General features: G+C 50.5%; 1 protein-coding gene across 1 annotated transcript; it reads right to left on the bottom strand.

The window, feature by feature from the left end:
* Positions 1-3,907: 3,907 nt before the first annotated feature.
* Positions 3,908-4,487, bottom strand: LOC101783246 (homeobox-leucine zipper protein ROC3-like). Its single transcript, XM_004987172.3, has 2 exons — positions 4,287-4,487; positions 3,908-4,195 (listed from the first exon to the last, which is right to left on the bottom strand). The coding sequence occupies exons 1-2, from the start codon at positions 4,458-4,460 to the stop codon at positions 3,908-3,910; spliced, it is 462 nt and encodes a 153-aa protein (XP_004987229.1). The 5' UTR covers positions 4,461-4,487.
* Positions 4,488-21,750: the final 17,263 nt, after the last annotated feature.

Below are 21,750 nucleotides of genomic sequence, written 5' to 3'. Positions count from 1 at the left end.
CGTTTTGAAGGCGGGCCGCGCGGGGGTGATAGGAGTGAAGCGCGGTGTCAAGGAGGTGCGTGGAGGAGGAAGACTAAACAGATTGGACGGTCGTAAGGATGTGCACGAATCTTAAAAGCATTTGCGATAACTAATCTTCTTAAAAAAAAAGAAAAGGAGAGAAACCCAAACAGGAACAGCCGTCGTCGTGCTCCTCCTCCGCACCGGGATGACAGTGGGGCACACCCGTCCATGTCAGCTCCAACAAACTGCATTGAGCTCGTTCGGTGGGCTTCAGCTGCGGCTTTGGGCTTCTTCCGGCTTGGCTTTTCAGCCCAGCCGTTCGGTGGGCTTCACGGTGAAGCCGTATTCCAACGTCTTCCACTGACGCGGTCATCCAATTCCTCTCGCCTCCCGTCCCCATCCACTTCCCACATACGTTGCAGCTCTCTCTCGCTCCCTTTCCGCCGCCGCCGCTCCCTCCACTCCCCCGCTCCGTTGCTTGCGCCCGCTCTCCGCCGCCAGCCGACCCTCGGCTCGCCCGCTCCGTCGCGCTCGCCCACGCGACGCCGCCGTCCCTCCCGCTTCTCCTCGCCCCCTCCGTCGGGCGTGGTCCCTCCGGATCCGCCGCCACCGCTCCCTCCGCGCACCCGGTCGCTCGCTTGCGCCTGGTCTCCGGCGCCGCCTAGCCGTCGCGTCACCCGCGCGAAGCCGCCGTCCCTCCCGCTTCTCCTCGCCCCCTCCGTCGGTCGCGGTCCTCCGGATCCGTCGCCGCCGCTCCCTCCGCACGCCCGGTCGCTCGCTTGCGCCCGGTCTCCGGCGCCTCGCCCGCTCCGTCGCGCGGATATCGCCCCCTCCGTCGGTCGCGGTCGCTCCTGAGCCGCCGCCGCCGCTCCCTCCGCTCAAAAGCTCCCTCGGTCGTGCCCGTCCTCCGCCGCCGGCTAGCCGTCGCGTGCAAGGACATTCTCCCAGTCCGTCGCCCCCTCGCTCCCCTTCGCTCACAGGTATGGCTGCTCCCCCATCGGATTAAGCTTCGTGAGGCTTGTTTTACATCAACAAAAGATGTGTAAATTTATCCTCCAATAAAGCCCATGTTCTGTACTTATCATTATGATGACTTGATGAGATATTGTTTTATCTTCTTCTTTCCTAAACTTTAAATGAAATCAGTAGTGCTAGATTGATAATCTATCTTCAAGAAGCTACTTGACATGTCTTTTGATCTATGCATAGTGCAGCCTGTGTAATTATGGTTTAGCCTTCAGATTCAAACCACGGTAATGCCTTAACCTGATTCATATCAGTAAGATCATACCCAGATGAATTTACTGATTGAATAATGGAGACAATGGAGATGTTGTGGTTTGTTGTCTATTATTACATATTAGGAACTTTATATAGAAAATCAGAGTCTGGATGCCGCGACAATTGTTACTGACTTAGGCAAGCAGACAATTGTTACTGACTTAGGCTCAGTAACAATTTCAAGAGTAGCTATTTGTGATTGTGGCCAGAAAGTTAGCAAAATGGACTCTGCATTTTAGGAATACTAAAATGCTCTATTTGTTTGTGGTTTGTACATGAACGTGCTTATGTTCTGACTATGTTAGATAATAAACTACCTACTGCAACATTCTAGCATGGCATGCTTACTTCTACATTTTTATTGCATATCACTCTTACTGTAATTGTCAAATGGAACTAGTGTATCAATTTAAATTCAGGATAACTCATTGGAATGATGAAATTTGCACATCAAAACCGTGCCAGCTTTCTTTTGTACTCGTGATTGTACTTTCAACCTTCTGGATTATGTTGACCGTATGTTTTTGGTTTTCTCACCTTCCAGGCGACTGATACAAGGCTACTAGGAGGCCAACTGCGAGGAAGTATCAACGGTGCCCACACTGGCATCGTCATCGACTGGGTCCTGCTCTCCCCCCTGTGCCCGTACAATTTCCGCCACAAGCGCGCCAAGACACCTGCTAAGGCAAGTAACATATCCAGTAATTTTACATTGCTTAGTTGTACGCAGCTCCTGGTTATTCGTAGCTCGGTGCCATATAATTGCAGCTCCTGTGTACTCAGATTAATAACCGTGCCAGCTGGGATGAGGGCACGACGAAAACTTTGCTGGACTTGTGCATTGCTCAGAAGAACCAGTTCAACTGGAGCAACAAATGCCTCACTAAGTTGGGATGGAGGAATGTGTACTCAGGCTTCAGGGCACAAACTGGGTTGCATTTGGGCAGCAAGCAGCTCTAGAACAAGCTCAACAACTTGAGGAGGGCATTCCTCACCTGGCTGTCCTTGCAAAACAAATCTGGTTTAGGGCGCGACACACAAACTGGTGGTGTGTCTGCTGATGCCACCTATTGGGAGGAGGACGCAGAGGTACGTCCTATGCCTGGCCCCTAAGTTACTCGGCATCTTATCTGTACTGTTATGTTTGTGACCTTGATCATTTACTGTTGCTTCAACATTGCAGGACACCACTGGTGGTGGTGCCCAGGCGAGGTCCCAGTCGAGTTCTGTTAAGCCTCCACCTTTCCTCGACGAATTATTTGAGTTGTTTGGCCATGAACCCCAAGACAGGGGCACCTTGCTGACGGCCGGAGGTATTCGTGAGGCGACACCTAGCGTGGGGACTGAGGGTAATACAGCGGACTTGGAGCAGGACCCCCCCTGCTAGTAGTGCTCGTGCCATGTCCAAACGGCCGGTCCGGGAATTCTTTGTGGACAGTCCTACGAAAAAAGAAGTGACAACTTGGAGCAGTACATCAGGGAGCTATCTGAGAGTGTGGCAAAGAGGAGCCTGCAACGTGCACACCGTACCCATGACCAAATGGTTCATTGTATGCAGCTCCTAAAAGAAGATGGTATACAGGAGGGGTCTCCGCTTCACTGCCAGGCTATGTATTTATGTACTAAGAGCGCGGAGTATCGGTCGATGTTCATGGAGATGACAACGAAAGAGGACCGAATGAGCTGGATACAATTCTACTGGGACATGACCAACAAGAAGTGATTGTGCCATGACTTTGTTTAATTGTAGTGATGTGTAGTGATGGGTTTCGAAATTAATGTTTGCACTTGTGTTGGAACAGTAATGTTAGCTTCTGTAACATGTCCTGATCGTTGAACCTTTCTTTTTAGTGCTAGTTCAGTTCCTTTGAAGTTTGTTGCCATCCATGCTCAGCAATTTATTTGAAGTTAAATTGAATCAGTTCTTTGTGTTACGTTCCTTTCATTACTATCTGTTAAGTTTTACCTATAAGTTTTGTAGGTAAGTTCCTTTCAAGTTAAATTCCTTTCAAGTTGGATCAAAACTCTTTGTACCTTGTCTCATTTTACAGAACTTTGTTTACCTTGTCTCATTTTAAAGTGCTTTGAAGATATTCGGAATTTTGATGTCTGTTGTGTTTAACTTTTGGACAAGTAATTCAAGTATGAGTAGTGCAGAGGAACAAAACAGTGACACCGGCAGCGACAGCAGCTCTGTGTTCGATCTGAAGTGTTTAGGAGGAGCTGTAGCTGCATATGCGGAGGTTCGCAGCATTCAGCGTCCTGGACGGAACCCGCCAGTTGATCTGCCACGCATGACGAGACGGCAATGGGTTGAGCTGAACCTTCAGGACAGGCGGCGGTGCTTCGATAATTTTTGTATGTATCCCGACACGTTCCTTCAGTTGCATGATATGTTGGTTAGCAATCATGGATTGAAAACGTCGCAAGGGGTAGAATCTGTTGAGGCTTTAGCTATGTTCGTGTGGGCGTGTGCGACACAGCAGGCTTGCCGTCAAATTAGAGAAAGATTTGACCGGAGTTTGGACACAGTTAGTAGGAAGATGGCGCATGTGGCAAATGTAATGTATTCGTTTGCCCAGAAAATCATCGCTCCAAAGGATCCCGCGTACTCTAAGGTGAATCATAAGCTGAACCAATATGCACCGTTCTTTGATAGGTGCATAGGTGCTCTAGACGGGTACGCACGTTCCAGTACTGGTCGGACATGAGTCCCGTGTGGATTCCAGTACTGGACGAGGCCCCCGTGCTGCGGCTTCTGCTCGGGCCGGTCGTCGTCCACGTCGGCGAAGCTGAGGAGGCCGTCCAGGTGGCCGCTGCCGGAGCCGCCGCTGAGCTCCATGTCCATCTCCAGCTCCATGTCCTCGTCCTTAGCCGCCTGGAGCGCGCCCATCATGCCGCCCTCCTCCTTCTGCACACATGAATGCGTAGTAGTACCATTTCATCAGACACAGAGAAAGAACAACCCACGCACGCACAAGAAGAACAAACGGAGCACTTACAGGTAGTATTAGGGAGGCGGTGGTGGTGGAGAAGTGGTGGAACGGCATGGCGGCGGCGGAGGAGGACATGAAGCCGGCGAGCGCGCCAGGGTTGGGGATGAAGAGCGCGTCCGCCGAGGATGAGGCCCCGGCCATGGCCGCCATCGAGGACAGGACCTGGCAGTCCCCAAACATCCTTCCTTCCTTCCTAGCTCGACCGGCAGACGAACCGATGAATGAAGAAACCCTCCTCCTTCTCCTCCTGCTCTCGTCGTGCGGCCCGTCTGGTGATCTTGCGTCCCAAACAGAAGCAGCAAGTAGTAATTAAAATCCAAGGCGAAGCATGGCAGGGCGAGTACAGGGGGAGAGGAGGAGGATTTAGGGGCTGTTTGGATACGAGGTGCTAAACTTTAACAGTGTCACATCGGATGTTCGGATGCTAATTAGGCGGACTAAACATGAGCTAATTATAAAACTAACTGCACAACCTTGTGATAATTCGCGAGACGAATCTATTAAGCCTAATTAATCCATCATTAGCAAATGGTTACTGTAGCACCACATTGTCAAATCATGGACTAATTAGGCTTAATAGATTCGTCTCGCGAATTATACTCCATCTGTGCAATTAGTTTTGTAATTAGCTTATATTTAGTACTTCTAATTAGCATCCAAACATCCGATGTGACAGGTGTTAAACTTTAACAGGGGTTTCCCAAACACCCCCTTAGCGGGGCGTACAGGAAAGGGAAAGGTTTGGGGGGGGGGAAGGGAGAAGAGAGGGGGATCGGAATGGAGGGGCCGAAGGCGATGGGAGTGAAAGGGCAAGGGGAGGGAGGGGATGGCGGCGGGACAAGGGCGGGCGGAGTAAATGGCGGCAGTAAATACCCTGTCGGTTGTTCTGTGCCTCGGCGTACCCCCTGCTTCCTCCCCCTCCCCCCTCGCCCAAGCTCGCTCGGCTCACCTACGCACTCACGCAAGGTTGAAGACGAACGATGGCGAGGTGGATCGATCGCCTTCTCCTTCTCCTGCCTTTGCCCCTGTGCTCTCGTCTTCCCCTCGCAGCAGTCGCAGCAGCCGGCGCAGCGAGGGAGACGACGACAGGGGAAGCGAGGCAGCAGCGGCGGAGGAGACGGCGCGGTTACTTGTTGGTGTGCTGTGCACTGTGCCTGTCCGTGCGTGACGCGACCTCCCCCCGCTTTGACCTCTTATTCCGCCTCGCCTTCCGCGTGACGCGCCCCCGCTGACCTCGCGGCCCCCACCCGCCGGTCCCGGCCGGAGCCCCACGTGGCAGCGACGGTGCCCGCGCCTCCCTGGGCAGGCCAGGCCCCACCCGCGGGCCCCGCGTGTCACCCACCCGTAGAGACTAGAGCGAGGAGGAGGAGCGCGCAGGCGGGCGGGCAGGCGCAGCGCCAGAGAGCGTATCGTGGGCGGGTGGTACAAATAAATGCGGTAATTAGGGAGTGGGATTACAGCAGCGCGCCGGTGTGAACTGAACTCGCCGTCCCGTTCCGTTGCGTTGCGTGCTTGACTAGCCAAGCCAGACTGCCAGAGGGAGAGAGACTGACGAAAGGCGTCAACAAAAGTCAACAGCCCTCTCCCCCTCTGTCCCGTCCGCCTGGCTGCTGCTGCTCCGGCATGCGCGCGGCCTCGTAGAACGGGCCCCCCCCTTTGGCGCGCGATCGCTGTCCGTCCGATCTGGGCCGAGAGCGCGAGATCGGGCCCGTCATCGTGGAGAAAGCGCGTTACGGCGGGGGCGGGCATGGCGCGCATGTGCGTGGTCTTCCTCAGCCTGTTGCAGCGCGCTGGCTGGGCTAGCCGTGTGGCCTGTGGCGCTAGGCCCTGGCCGTGCGCAGCGCCCCCTGCCTGCGGCGTACGAGCGCGCATCCATGCATGCGTGTCGCGCGCCATCAGATCACAGGGCGTACGCGTGCCACGCGGATTTGGCACAGTAATGGCGCCGGGGGAGGATCAGCACGTACAGCGAGATTGCGGCTAAAGCAACCAATGCGCCGGATCACACCAAATCTTCTCTTCTTATTCCCTTCGAACGCTGGTAGGCGGCGAACGTGATCACCGGAGATATCGATCAGAAATCAGGATGGTCAGCGTCTTCTTTTGGTCCTGTTGGACGCCAATGTCTGTGGCGGCCATCGCGGCATCGCCGGCGAGCTTCTTGGCGGCGGCGATGGTGTTTCCTGCAGGCGGTCGTGTGTCGTGCTGGCAATGACGTGTAGGTGTGCCGTGTGCGTGCCTCTTCTAGGGTGCGTTTGGATGGGAGACAATGTAGGACGGGACGGTCCTGTTCCAGTTTTCTGGGATGGGATGATCCCATTTCATGTCTGGTTGAATGGAATGGGTTCGTCCTAATTTTTTGTTTGGTTGGAGAGATTGCAACAGACGGGATGAGCACTGTTTTCTCCTTCCGTTAGACACCGTTTGTGGGTCCCACTCGTCATACTAACAACGTCTTCTTCCTCCTCCCTGCGCCACGCTGGCCTCCCTGCTCGCCTCCGCTGCCCCTGGGTCACGCCCGCGTCCGCCCCCTGATCCACCCCGCCGCCCCCCGATCCACCCCGCCGCCACCCCTGGCATGCCCGCACCACCCCTGCTCCACCCCGTCGCCTCCTGATCCTCCAAGGCGCGCCCGCCTCCGACCATATCCGCCCCGGCCGCACCCGCTTGCGCCCGCGTCCGCCCCGACCGCACCCGCCTGCGCCCGCGTCCGCCCCGGCCGCGCCCGCCTCCACCGGCGTCCGCGCCATCCGTCCCGGCCGCGCCCCCGTCTGTCCCGGCCGCGCCGGCGTCCGCCCCGTCCGTCCTGGCCGCACCGGCGTCCGCCCCGTCCGTCCCGGCCACGCCCGCCTCCGCCCGCGTCCGCATCGGCCGCGCCTGCGTCCGCCGGTGTCCGCCCCGGCCGCCCCGGCCGCGCCCGCGTCCGCCCCGGCCGCGCCCGCCTCCACCTGCGGGAGCCCCAGCCGCGCCCGTCTCCGCCCGTAGAAGCTCCCGCCGCGGGAGCTCTGGCCGCGGGAGCTCCGGCCGCACCCGTCTTCGCCCGCTGGATCTTCGGCCACGGCCCCATCCGCGGGAGCTCCGGCCGCGGCCACATCTTGTCGCGCCCGCCCTGGCCGCGGGAGCTCCGACCGCGCCCGCGAAGAAACGGCGTTGACGGAGATGAAGTGGGACGCCCCCGTCCGCTCATTTTGGAGGGACGGGGGTATCCCGCATATAGAGAGAATATTCTCTTCTAGGGATGTCTCCGTCCCACCTGTCCTCCAACCAAACGCGGGAGGAAGTGGGATCGTCCCGTTCCGTCCCACTTCGTCCTTGGAACAAAACGCACCATTAAGGATTGGGTTGTAATTGGCTTCTATGATAAGGGCACTCTTTTTAATATAGTATATGGTTATTATAAAAAATCAAAATAGTTCCTTGAAAACAATTCAAAAAATACAGCATTGGCGTGGCCTACGATAAGATCTGCACGGAAAAAAAAGAAAGCATGCAATGCCGGAAATCCATTTATGTGTGAAAGCTTAAGATCCCATTTGATAGGGCGTCAGTTTTTCCACTTTGATTTATCAGGTACAACTAGTCTGCGATTGAGCAACCAATGCACCATATCGCACCAAATCTTCGCTTCCAGCATTCTCTTCGACGCTGGTAGGCAGCGACCGAGATCACCGCGATATCAAAATGCCATTGTCTTTTTATCCTAAACAGATAGGGACGGAATCAAGATGAACACCTCGGGGGACTAAATAGTAGAGATTAAGGGCTAGATCTAGAAATTAATGGTGATTTGAGGCTTTATCTATAGTGTTTTACAGGTAAAATCAGGCTGGGGGGGGGGGGGCTGGATAGCGATGCCCCTGCAATAAAATTAAAGAGTGCACATTCCATGCTTAAGCATTAAGCATGCACGGGAGGAAAAACCAAAAGTGGTCGATGCTTGGAGCCGTTTCAGCGTGAAAGCTAAGAGTTTCACCATGGATGACCAACGAGGCAATGACTAGTAGTACCAAAGGAAAGGAAAAATATATATGCAGTTTCCATTTTAGGCCTATATATGCAAATTCTTTGCTTTTCTCTCTCTTTATTTATGCATCTTTGAGGGTTCTGGGATGATCGTGCACGTTTACCGTAGGACGATTAAGGTGTGGTTTGGTGCTAAATGTGGGTGGAAACTGGAAACCCCTTGATTTGATTCATCAATCCGATCAGACAACGTTGTCGTTGCCCTCTTTGAAGGTATGGTGTTTTTGCACAACATACTCCGTTCAAAAGTTTCTTCTAGATTAGACAATGGCTTCGTGTCCAATGTCGTTGTCCTCTTTGAGGGTATTGTTTTCGAGTCATATACTTGTACCTTCTCATTGCAGCGGTGCCTAATATAGGAATGAGGTTATGGATTCTTGTAAGCAATTTTTTTTTGTGCGGACGGAACTTTGATGTTAGGCTGTTCGGCTGACTAAGAGGTCGATGTATATATATTGCCTTCAAGCTAGTGGGCATTCCATTGGCATTATTTGGCCCCGTTCTTCTCCCTGACTCCCTTCATATATTGCAGGGCGATGGCGAGTGAACAAAGCTCATGAAACCCAAATATAATGAGAAGGGCCGTGGTGCATAGCTCCTGAATACGTGCTTGTAGCTCGTCCAAGAGATTCGACATTTTGAGCCATTTCGTCATGACTTAGTCCATATATGGGCAAATTCTTCTGTTGTCGTACCAACCACAACTGCGACAGATTGATCGACATCATTGACATGGATAAATTTAAGAAAAGTGATATACTAAACCAATATTTTAGAAGTACGATACTAGACTAATGCTGTGGCTTCCTTTCACAAATATTTTGGATCTCATTAACTCTTTAGCAGCGCATGCATACATACATACATATATAGAGAGAGCGTGAGTATGAGTATACTCTATGGCTGGCCATAAAATAGTTATTCTATAGCTACACCACCTGGCTGCCAGTGTGCACTCCCCACCTCCGTTCCGGCTAGAGGGCGAGCCAGCCGAGCGTCCAGGCTAGGAGCCAGGTCATCACGCAATGGGTGCCAGATTGGGAGGAGTAATCAACAGTAAAAAATAAATTTCTGATAATTCTAGATTTCAACTAGATTATCGTGCTAATCAAAACATGTCTCCGTCCAGTAAACATGCAGGTGCAGCTTACATGAATTTTTTTGAGTTACGAGAATCTGTCTTGTATCTGAATTACTAGAATATCTATTTTGGATTTTTCAAAAAAAATAATAGCCGCTTTTGCTAACTTTGTAGATCCAACAACCGATTTATAAGAATCTGTTAACGAACAACCGAAAGGGGGTCTTCCAGTTTTATCTCCGCCAGCCCCGGACAGATTAATTGCGTATTAATCGCCTTAAACATCCAACGCCTACTTTATTCAACGGACTGCTGACCACTTCAACGACAAAGATCACCTAAGTGCTCGGGGGCTGCGGGTACCGTACTCGTTGATCAGTTTTTTCTTTTCCCAAGATCTCCAAGGGTAAAATGGATAAAAGCTGGTTTGACCCTAATCCTGACTCTTCGACTCAACCTAAGGCTCGGGGGCTACTCCATATGGAGTGCGATTGACATCGCACCACCATATAAAATTACTCGGGACAGAAACAACTCAAAGAAGCAGAAAGAGTACCTTCCAGCCACGCGACAATACTCAAGCACTTCAGCCTGCAACCTCTACGACTAAGCTACTCGGATAGTGCCCGCAGTGCCCAAGACTGTGGCGCACGACTACAAAGTACTCGGGGGCTTGTCGGGCATACACCCTAGGTCCACGAGTAGGCCTTGGACGGCCCACCAAGGGATGTACTCGGATAAGATCAGAACAAGGATGGGCGTATCCTACTCGGACTAGTCTTGTATGTTTATGGAAAACTACTCAGGCCATTACCCAGTAGAACTCTGTAATAGTACCCGACTAGGACTCAGACTTGTAACCCTGCCCTCCCGCGTATATAAGGCCGGGCAGGGACACCCCGCCCCCTCGAACAAGACGCAACTCAATACAAACCAACACACAGGACGTAGGGTGTTACGCGATCTAGCGGCCCGAACCTATCTAAAACGTGTTCCCTGCGTCACCATTGATTCCTTGATTCTCGACGACCCTTACCGCATAAAAGACCACCTAGGGTACCCCCTAGGCGGGTTGCTGGTCTAAAACACCGACAGGAACCTCACACGAAATGAAATGTACATGAAATCACCTTAGTTACATATACGTAAGGGTATATACATGAAATCATACAATAACATGAATCCCACAAAGTCCGGAATGTTTATACGAATTTCAACAAATTAGTAGTACTTTGTAAGAATTTCTACCAAATTTCTACTAATTTCTACATATTTATTGGAATTTCTACAAAATTTCTACTAATGCCTAATAATTTTACAATAATATGAATCCCACAAAGTCCAGAATGTTTATACAAATTTCAAAAAATTAGTAGTACTTTTGTAAGAATTTCTACCAAATTTCTACATATTTATTGGAATTTCTACAAAATTTCTACTAATGCCTAATAATTTTACAATAACATGAATCCCACAAAGTCCGGAATATTTATACAAATTTCAACAAATTAGTAGTAATTTGTAAGAATTTCTACCAAATTTTTACTAATTTCTATATATTTATTGGAATTTCTAGCAAATTACTACTAATTCCTACTAATTTGAATGAATTTCTACAAAATTTATCAACTGATTTTCTACTAATTTTTTATCTAATCTACAAATATCTATTGATTTTCTAACTAATCTACTAATATCTATTCATTTTCTAACTAAAAAATAAAAAAGGTGGCGACGAGGTGGCCGGGGCGGCGGGACGGCGGCAGCTGGGGGGGCGGGACGGCGGCAACTGGGGGGCCGGGACGGAGCGAGGTGGCCGCAGTAACAATGGGCGGAGGCAGTCGGCGACGAGGGACGGAGGCGGCGCGCGCGACAGAGGTGGCGACGAGGCGCCGTGATGGACGAGGGTGCGGCGGCGACAAAGGATGTGGTGTGGACGGAGGCGACGACGAGGCCCCGCGATGGAGGCGGTCGGCGGCGACAAGGTCGATGGGGCGTGACAGAGGAGGATCGGAGGTGGGCCGGGGCGATGGAGGAGGAGGCGATCAGGTCGCGGGCAAGGCGGTCGGGCAGCGGAACGACGATGGCCAGGGCGATGGGCAACGAGGACGACGGCGGCCGGCGAGGGAGGCAGATGGGCGGCGACGGAGCAGGCGGGAGGGCGCGGGATCTTGGCGGCGGTGAAAATTTGGCTAAGTGCCCTAACTGGTGTGGGGTGGGGGTAGAAGAGTCTATAGTGGGTTTTATCCCCCTTCCCTTTTATCCCGGTTCATAATTGAACCCGGGACTAAAGGTCTTTTTGTCCCCGGTGCCAACACCAACTGGGACAAAAGGGCCCCCCCTTTTATCCCAGTTGCTAACTGTAACCGGGATAAAAGGGTACGTCCTCGGCCAGAAACGAAGACTACCCTTTTATCCTGGTTGCAGTTGTCAACCGGGATAAATGGGGGGTCTTTTGTCCCAGTTGGTGTTGGCATCCAAGACAAAAGGGACGGCCTTTGATCCCGGTTGCTTTTGGCAACAGGGATAAAAGGTCCTTTTGTCCCGGTTTCTATTGGCACCTGGGACAAAAGGACCTTTTCTCACACTTTCATCTCCCGCCTGTTTTTTGGAAAAGGATTTTATTTATGTTTTCACTGCATTTCAGGATGCAAAAACAAAAAACTTCACATATTTTGAACATGCAAAAATATATTTAATTAGCAAGTATATTGACAATAAGTGTGAATTAGTCATTAATTCTATACCAGTTCGTTTAGCCTCTAAAATAATTATTTTACTGCTGTTGGCGCTAGAAATCGGTCAACCGAATTCCAGCAACCAACACACGACCCGGGAGAATCTGCTTAGCTCCTGTTCGGGTGAATGCCCTGGTGCGGTTCGCGTGGCGTGCCAGCCAATCTGACCTATTGATTGGCAAGGAAAAACACGTGTCAGGTCCAGAAATCTCGATCGGCTGAGTTTCCGATCTTGAGAGAGTTAATCAGCGAATCGGCCGATTTACTGTAATGATGAAATCGGCTATTAAACAGCCTGATTTCTGTAGCCTTGCAGACGGGAAATCGCTAAAATAATCGGCACAAAGCTATGATAACAACACCAGGAATAGATCTAATCGGCAATAAATAAATTTAACAATAGAAAACAGAGAGAGCCGACACTACCGATCCCTAGCTGGATAACTGGTGATAAAGACTAGAAAAACAGGTAGAAACCTATGAATCTAGCAAATATCGATAACTAGTGAATAAATCTAAACGAAACAACAGTGATACGCCCGGAGTTAAAGCTTAGATATTACTCGATAATCGGAACTTACAGAATCGGCCGGAGATCAAGATGATGTAGCCTTGCCAACCCGCACGAACTCGTGGAAAAGAGAAAAGCAATAGCGAAGTCGCTTAAAAGTAAGTATGAGGAAAAAAGTAGCTTGTTGTATTGATTGGTTGATGATTACAGATTTCCAAAGGTAGCTATTTATAGCCCCGTACAGATAACTTCTTAACCGACTAGAATTCTATCCCTAATTCAAACAGAAAACAAATATCTACAAGCACAATTCGTGCTAAGTTAGTTACTCCACGCTTCGTGGGCCGGTTTCCACCTTATTCTTCTATCCCTTTCCAAGCCCGTACAGGCCCAATTAGCCCATCTTCCAAATCGGCCTATTCCTTATCGGCAAAAGATTACTGATTGGGACCCTGGTGCATTCGACCCAAAGCGAGACAAAAGTCACCAGCCGATCTCGCACTATAGCACTATTTGGCCGATTCCCAACTGCGCTTCTCCGATTTCCCTTCTTCTTGGCGCCGATTCTTCTAGTGACGAAATCTGGCGTCAACACATGCCCCCCAGTTTCGGAGTAAAACATAGTCTTTTACTTTGAAATTCTTTATAACCTCCATTCCGAAACGGCCGCAGTGAAAATATCCTTCCGTTTCGCGGTCTTCTAGCTGATCATTGCAATTTTTTCGAAACGAGCGCCCACGACAGCCACTACCCCCGAAAAACTCGAAACGTCGGCGCGGTAAAAATTCCATTTTTACCCCCCTTCAGGCATCCTTTAAATAGCGCCTCACCCGCAACTCATCTTCAAGCTCACGTCTCTTTTCCCAGCGCGCGCGCACTCTTCCTCTTTCAACACATTTTCCCTTGCCGCCGAAGCTTTCTAGCTCCACCTCCTGTTACTTCTTCCCTCTTCTCTTCCAATGGCGGCTCCTTCCGGCAGTTCTCCCGCACGCGATGCCCCAGAGGTAGCGCCTCCGGTGGTGATGGCGACAACCGTCACTCCTTCCACAGATGAAGGAGCTTCATCAGAGATCCCAACGGCGATCCCCATCGCGGCCCCGTCATCCGCATCCACATCGGCGACCACACCGATCACTCAAAACTTTATCCCAGAGGTAAATACCGAATCCTTCCTCTATCGGCAATGTATTCACCTTAGATCTGTTTCTTACTTTTCCACACTCCCTTTCTTTTTAGGCGGTTAGGCATAGAATTACTATTCACCTTACGGGAAGTCCTGGCCTTGTTTGTCTCGGTCCCATGGGAGACCCAGATCCAATAGATCTTATAAATTCAGAAACCGACCGGATACCCTTCAAACGGTCTGATATGAACTTAGATCACTGGGTGGGTACTTTCAGATCCTGGCCGAATGAAACTCCAGGTTGGGGGGAGTGGTACCAACGAATGGCCACATCAAGGAGCGTCTCATGGGACGAGCTCAAAATCGGCCAGTGCATCAATCTTTCCTTATCTCAAATGGAGAAAAATGAGCCGTTAGTGATGGCGGCTTCTTATTTCTGGTCTGATGCACTTAATGCATTCTTATTTGGGCACGGTCCTATGACTCCCACACTGGCCGATGTGGTCCTGTTGACCGGCCTTGACATATCCTCCCCGGACACACCCTTCCGCCTTTTGACCACAACATCACATCGGCTGGACACAAGGGGAATCGGCGGTTGGAAGGGTTTTATCAGAAGTAATAAGAGGACCGGGGCCGTTGAGAACAGGGAGCACACGGCTTTCCTGATGATGTGGCTAGAAAAGCACTTCTTTTGCGGAAGAGCCGCCGGCCCAACAACCAACACCCAAGCCTTAGCTGAGGCACTGTCCAGAGGAGACCAAGTCCCCCTCGGGAAACATCTCCTAGGGGCTGTGTACCACATGCTTCATCAAATCGGCATAAGATTATCCAAGGGAGAGCCGATCGGCAATCAGGGCGGGCCTTGGTGGTTCGTCAATCTGCGGTTAAATCTTTACATGAGCAGAATCACCCAGCAGCCAGTGGACCATATGACATTCCCAAAAATTGAATCGGCGGCGGACCCCACCGAACGTCGCCGATGCATGTCCTTTGGTGAAGCGGCGTCAGCTTTTCCAGGTTGCGCGTATTCCGCTACAAAGGTAGCTGGGTACTTTCGATGCTTCTATAATGGATTTAATGAAGACGCAACCATTTGGTTTCCGTATCAGTGGGACAACCCAGTCTTTGAGATCCCTACCTGCTTCGATTCGGCTTCTGGCCGATTTGATGAAGATCTTTATGAAGGGCTGATCAAACCAGGACTCCTACCGGCCAACTTCTTCTCAGGGAAGGATGCCCCTACGTACGAATTCTACAACCCGTCTGCTGCAGCACGACAATTCGGCATGGGTCAACTGCCAATTCAAGTGTATTTTGCTGGCCGAATCAAGTTTAGAGATGAGCTCACATCTGGCCTGGATTACGGTCGGTTGCGAGACCGAATTCCGGACTCCAGTACAATTAACTTGAATGACTGGCTATTAGTTCCATTTGCCGTTCAGCCGTTCAAACTCTGGTGGGCCGATTGGAAGCAATTTCTCTTCTGCAACTCAGCATCGGCATACTGCAATCTTCTGGACCCGGCCAACATTGACCCAAACGCCGAGGTACTTCTCATAGCCGATTTTTATTCTTCTTAACATGATTGAGTACTAATGATTTTATTATTTCTTTAGGCTGAGAATCGGGCCCCTCCAACGCACAGCCGCAGCGGACGGTTAATAGAGAGCCATCCATACACTACTTATCCTCTTATCGGCTATAACGCCCCGTCCGTTGACGTGATCGCTGGCCGGTCGAAGCAGGTTCATAAGAGGACCACCAAGAAAACCAGTCGTCGAGTCTGGGCTCGTACGGATTTGGCGGATCCTCCTGTGCTTGTATCGGCAGAAACTTCGACCGCACCACCTTCTCAGGTCATTCAAAGTGCCGATAGTCAAGTCATTACGCAAGCTGGGGCGGCCGCCGCGCCGTTGCCGTTGGAAGCTATACAGGTAAGCCTGAGCCTTACTGTCCCCGATTGTAATTCTGTTATTAATCCTTCTTAACCTTAGTCTACACAGAGCACTCCTATGGAAGCACAACAATCGGCAGCAGCTCAACCAACCATCGTCACGCCCTCTCTCCCATCTTTTGAGGTATAGTGCTTATCTTACCGATTTCCTGCGGGTATTCGCGTAATGTACTTATTCAATCCTCTGACACAGGCCATCGGCACACCGAGCGCTTCTCGACCACCGATCTCTTCTCAGGGGGCTGGTCCAAGCACTGCGTCGATTGTCGTGGAGTCCTCTTCGGCCCTGTTTGTATACAATTTTCCTAGCCACGCTTGGATTATAATCTAAGCGAAGATTTTCTCGCTTCTTGCTTTTTGCTTCTCGTAGTTCAAATCGTTGAAGCGGCTTACCACATAAGCGAGAATCGGTGGAAATAAGCAAAGCGTTTGGCGGGATTCTCGCTTATTTCCACCGATAAGCCGCTTATAAGCGGATACAAACGGGGCCTTCATCCGATGAACCCATGGCGCAGGCTACTGAGCAAGGCACGACGGCTTTACAAGTGCAGCATGAGGAAATTCGCTTCAAAATGGTAAGTTCCTAACTCAGCTTTCACCCAGCCGATTTGTTCTGATTCCCCGCCGACTCATCCTTTTTCCTTATTTTCCTTGGGAACAAGACTCCCCTGATAACAGCCTCTTCTCCTTCGCGGTTGCACTTTCCGATGACGAAGAAGTTGCTTCCCGCCAAGTCGCTCTAAGCTTCGTTCCTGATGACGTCCGAGCTAAACTTACCAATATCCGATCCCTCCTTCAGGGGGACATCGGCCGATTAGTAGAAGATGCTTCACCGATTCGGCAGCTCTTCAGTGACATCAGCGGACGAGTACCAGAGGAGGCGGAAGAGGCTTTGGCGCCGGCGGCCTTCATCGAGTCCATGAGGATCCCAGTCTATAGGGCCCTTCGCCACATGGCCGATCGCGCAAAACTGGCTAAGACTCGTGAAGATGAAAACGCTTTCAAGCGTCAGGCTCAAGAAGCGCATCGGCGTATCCATGTTCTAGAAGATTCCCGCCCGGGGATCATCGGTGAGATAGACCGCCTCAAACGTCGAAGGGCGGAGCTTGCCAAGGAGATGGAGCAAGTGACTAAAGCAATCAGTGCCGAAGAGAGTAAACTTCAAGAGCTGCCCTCTGTTATTGCCGATTTGACACGGGAGAGGCAGCAACTTGCTCATGAGGCCTTAAGACTTCATCGCAGCGCATCGGAGGTCCCTGGATCGGCGGAAGAAGACCAACAGGTTCTTGACTCTGCCGATCAGATCCGGCGTCGGGCCATCACGGCTATCGATACCCTTCTGGGTAATCTGTAAAACACTGACCGTTTTGTACGAACATTTACTATCTTCTTTGACCGTCCCTCGCGATGCCCTTTCTATTTACTGCCTTCTTATTACCGATGGGACGTGGCCTCACCAGATTTCCACGCATTTTTTCCCATAAATATCGACCTCGGCGCCTACTCCCGATAGTATTAACTTGGCTCTCATTTCACTTCTCTTCTTCTTCTCATCGGCGCGACTGCTTCGTCATGGCTTCACCGTCCTCTTCTTCTGTTAACCAGGTGAAGCCCTGACCTTTACCTTCCCTTAGATCTTAGGAAAAGAATGTTTCTTCTTATCCCTTCTTTGTTTCAGCCTCAACGTCTCAGCCCGGAGCTCGTGCGCGCCATCGAGTGCATCCACTCTGAGGACCCATTGTCATCGGAGGACAAGGCGCTGATCCTGGCTCACCGAGAGGAACTCCAAGACCACATTACTGCAGAAGCTCGTGCGGTCTTGGATTCCGTGGTGAGTGAAGGTAATCGCCGATCTCCAACCGTCAGGGGCCGTCGCCGTGACGAACCTGGAGATGACGTCACCTCGGCAGCCCGCACGATCTTGGACTTTATGGAGAGGAACGGCGGCCAGCGACCTCCCACCGATAGGAACCGTCTGCTTCCTCGGCCAGTCGTCCTTGCGGCGGCAGAGGCCTCGCGCCTCCGTGTCGTGAACGAGTTGGAGCGGAATGGGAAGGCGTCCCAGAAGAAGAACAACTAGTTTGTTTTTTGTATTTTTTGTTCTAAGGGCGACTGAATGTTTTGTCGGCCATGTAACTCGTCGCCCGTACCGAATAAATGTAATCGGCCGATCCGGTCGACTATGTGTTTGAACCGATTCGTATCGGCTATGTGTGATTGTGTTACGGTCGATTTCTCACGCTCCGACCCATATACTAGGGTAGTACCTTTTCAAGTACCTTCCATTTAGAGCTCTGGTAAACTCTTCTCCTTCCATTGTCTCCAAAATATAAGCGTTTTCTGGAGCGCATCTGCCGATTTTATACGGCCCTTCCCAGGTAGGGGACCATTTTCCGAATTTAGGATCTTTCGACCCGATCGGCAACACTAATTTCCATACCAAGTCTCCGTAGGAAAACTGTTTGACTTTGACCTTCTTATCGTACCACCTGGCTACTCTCTTTTTATTTTCTTCAATGCTTATCAGGGCCCTCAATCGTTGGCTAGCCAAATCGTCAAGTTCCCTTTTCATAAGTGATGAGTAATCGTCGGCCGATAACTGGTCCTGGAGCGAAATGCGTCTCGATCCTGCCCTTGATTCCCACGGTAGTACTGCATCGTGACCGTACACCAACTGGTAGGGAGACAATTTGGTAGCCCCGTGACAAGCCATCCTGTACGCCCACAGGGCCTCAGTCAAACATAGATGCCACTTCTTTGGCTGTTCTTCGATTTTCCTTTTGATCAACTTGATTATTCCTTTGTTGGAGGATTCTGCTTGACCATTGGCTTGGGCGTAATACGGAGAAGAATTTAACAATTTGATTCTCATATCGGTCGTAAACTCCTCAAATTCCCCCAATGTGAACATTGTTCCTTGATCGGTTGTTATAGTCTGAGGGATACCGAATCGGTAGACGATGTGGTCCCTTACGAAGTCGGCCATGATAGCCGATGTCACGGCTCTCAACGGGACTGCCTCCACCCATTTGGTGAAGTAATCAGTAGCCACCAGAATAAATTTGTGCCCCTTGCTTGACGGTGGGTAAATTTGGCCGATAAAATCTATTCCCCATCCCCTGAACGGCCACGGCTTGATGATGGGATTCATGGCCGATGCGGGTGCACGTTGGACATTTCCAAACTTTTGACATTCCTGACAACCCTTATAATATTTGAAACAGTGTTCGAGGATCGTAGGCCAATAGTACCCGTTGTTCCTGATCATCCACTTCATCTTATGTGCCGACTGGTGTGCTCCACATACACCTTCATGGATTTCTCCCATTAGAGTCTTGGCCTCTTCTGTCCCAAGGCATTTAAGAAGGACTCCGTCAATCGTTCGGTAGAACAGATCGTCTTCGAGCAGTACGTATTTGGTGGCATGAAAGCGTACTCGTCGCTCCACCTTTTTAGACGGATCCTTCAGGTAATCGGCAATTTCTTTACGCCAGTCGTCGGCTGCGAGTTCTAAAGCCATAGCGCCCAGAATCGGCCGATACCCAGATGCGTGCTGGGCGAGTTTGTTTGCTTCTTCGTTGCGGTTCCTTGGAACGTGCTCGATTACTGCCGATCTGAATTCTTTTAAGAGCTGTAAGCAATCTTCGTAATAAATTCTTAATACGTCATCTTTGCATTCAGCCCTTCCAGTCAGTTGATCCACAATAAGCATAGAATCTCCGAAGATCTCAACAGAATCGGCCTTGACTTCTCTCAATAATTGTAACCCCTTTTAATATAGCTCTGTACTCCGCTTGATTGTTAGTAGCGGCGGTTTCTATCGGTAGAGAAAAATCATAGCTTGCCCCCCGAGGCGATATGAGAACGATGCCGATTCCTGATCCGACCCCGCACGACGACCCGTCGAAAAATAATTGCCAAGGCGCCAGTTCCACGAGGGCGATCTCCGGTCCACAGTGCTGGGCGACGAAATCGGCCATGACTTGACCTTTGACGGCTTTTGCCGATTCATACCGCAGGTCAAATTCTGATAGAGCCAAGATCCATTTCCCGATTCGTCCTTTCAATATCGGCAGTGATAGCATGTATTTTACTACGTCATCTTTGCATACGACTACACATTCTGCTGTCAGTAGATAGTGCCTGAGTTTTGTGCATGAGAAGTAAAGACACAAGCACAAACGCTCTACTGGAGGATATCTTGTTTCAGCATCCAGGAGTCTTCTACTGACGTAATAAATTACCCGCTCTTTGCCTTCAAACTCTTGGACTAGAGCCAATCCAATAGCTTTTTCATCGGCTGACAAATACAGTTTAAACGGCTTACCAGTTTGAGGGGGAACCAAGACTGGCGGTGAGATTAAGTATCGCTTGATATCTTCTAACGCCTTGCGCTGTTCTTCTCCCCATATAAATTCCTGGTCTGGCTTCAACTTCAAAAGTGGCGTGAATGGTTGAATCTGTCCAGATAGATTAGATATAAATCTTCTGATGAAGTTCACCTTGCCGATTAGAGACTGCAGTTCGGTTTTGTTCTGTGGGGCCACGACTTTGTTGATGGCCGCTATGGTCTTCTGATTGACTTCTATTCCTCGTTCGTGCACCATGAATCCTAAGAACTGTCCAGCGGATACGCCGAAAGCACATTTGTTGGGATTCATCTTAAGATCGTGCTTTTTGGTACACTCTAGCACTTTTCGCAAATCGGCCAGATGTTCCTCGTGACTTTTGGACTTGACCACAACATCATCGATGTAGATTTCTACCAGGAGGCCAATGAGTTTGTGGAAAATGTAGTTCATAGCTCTCTGATATGTAGCGCCAGCATTCTTCAAGCCGAAAGTCATCACCACCCACTCGAACAAACCAAGATGGCCTAGACATCTGAAGGCCGTTTTGGGTATGTCCTCTTCGGCCATAAGTATTTGATTGTATTCGGCGTTTCCGTCCATGAAGCTAATGATTTTATGTCCCGCGGCAGCGTCGATCAGTACATCGGCCGTTGGCATGGGGTAACCATCCATCGGTGTGGCCTGATTAAGATTCCTGAAATCAACGCAAACGCGTAACTTCCCATTTTTCTTGTATACTGGCACGATATTAGAAATCCACTCGGCATAACGACATTGCCGAATAAATTTTGCTTCGATTAGCCGAGTTATTTCAGCTTTTATGTCTGGTAAAATTTTAGGATTGCAACACCGTGCGGGTTGTTGGTACGGCCGATACCCTGGATTTATGGGTAGCCGATGTTCAACAATAGATCGGTCTAAACCGGGCATCTCGTGATACTCCCAAGCAAAGCAATCCTTGAATTCTTTTAATAAATTTGTCAATTTACACTTGTACTCTGGATCTAAATTTGCGCTAATAAAAGTCGGCCTTGGTTTGGTTCCATCACCTAAGTCTATCATCTCTAATGAATCGGCCGACGTGAATCTGTGCCCTAGCTTCCCATCTTCTCGGGCGAACTGATCCATCTATTCTGAGTCTTCGGAGCCGACTGCTCGGATCGGCTGTAGGCCAAAATCGGTGACCTTCAGGAAATCGGTTTCCCATACCCTACCTGATATGCATCTGACGGTTTCGCAGCTCCACTGCTGTGTGTCGGCTGCTGCAATGCTGTACGCGGAGTCAGCTTTGACCACCTCGATGTTATCGCCGACCCATTGTACGAGGCACTGATGCATAGTTGACGGGATGCAGCAGTTTGCGTGTATCCAGTCTCGGCCAAGAAGCATGTTGTAGGATCCTTTGCCATTAATAACGAAAAACGTGGTAGGAAGGGTCTTACTGCCGATGGTGAGGTCGACGCAGAGAGCACCGCGAGCGTTTGACACCTTGCCTTCGAAGTCCTTGAGCATCATGTCTGTCCTGGTCAGGTCGTCGTCGCTTTTCCCCAGCTTCCGGAGTACGGCGTACGGCATAATGTTGACAGCAGCTCCTCCGTCGACCATCAATCTAGTAAGGGGGCGACCGTCAACATGCCCTTTAAGGAACAATGCCTTCATATGTTGTCGTTCGTCATCTTCGGGCT

Source organism: Setaria italica, chromosome IX (assembly GCF_000263155.2).
Source record: "Setaria italica strain Yugu1 chromosome IX, Setaria_italica_v2.0, whole genome shotgun sequence".
NCBI lineage: Eukaryota > Viridiplantae > Streptophyta > Magnoliopsida > Poales > Poaceae > Setaria > Setaria italica.
The sequence above is the reverse complement of the archived record's forward strand: the minus strand, read 5'-3'. Positions and strand labels throughout refer to the sequence as shown.

What these genes read in the sequence shown, in the direction of transcription:
- LOC101783246 (XM_004987172.3), bottom strand. Translation starts at nt 4,460, where the DNA reads ATGTTTGGGGACTGCCAGGTCCTGTCCTCGATGGCGGCCATGGCCGGG. An exon ending in CCGCCTCCCTAATACTACCT is followed by an intron (nt 4,196 to 4,286) that starts GTAAGTGCTCCG and finishes TCATGTGTGCAG; the next exon opens with AAGGAGGAGGGCGGCATGAT.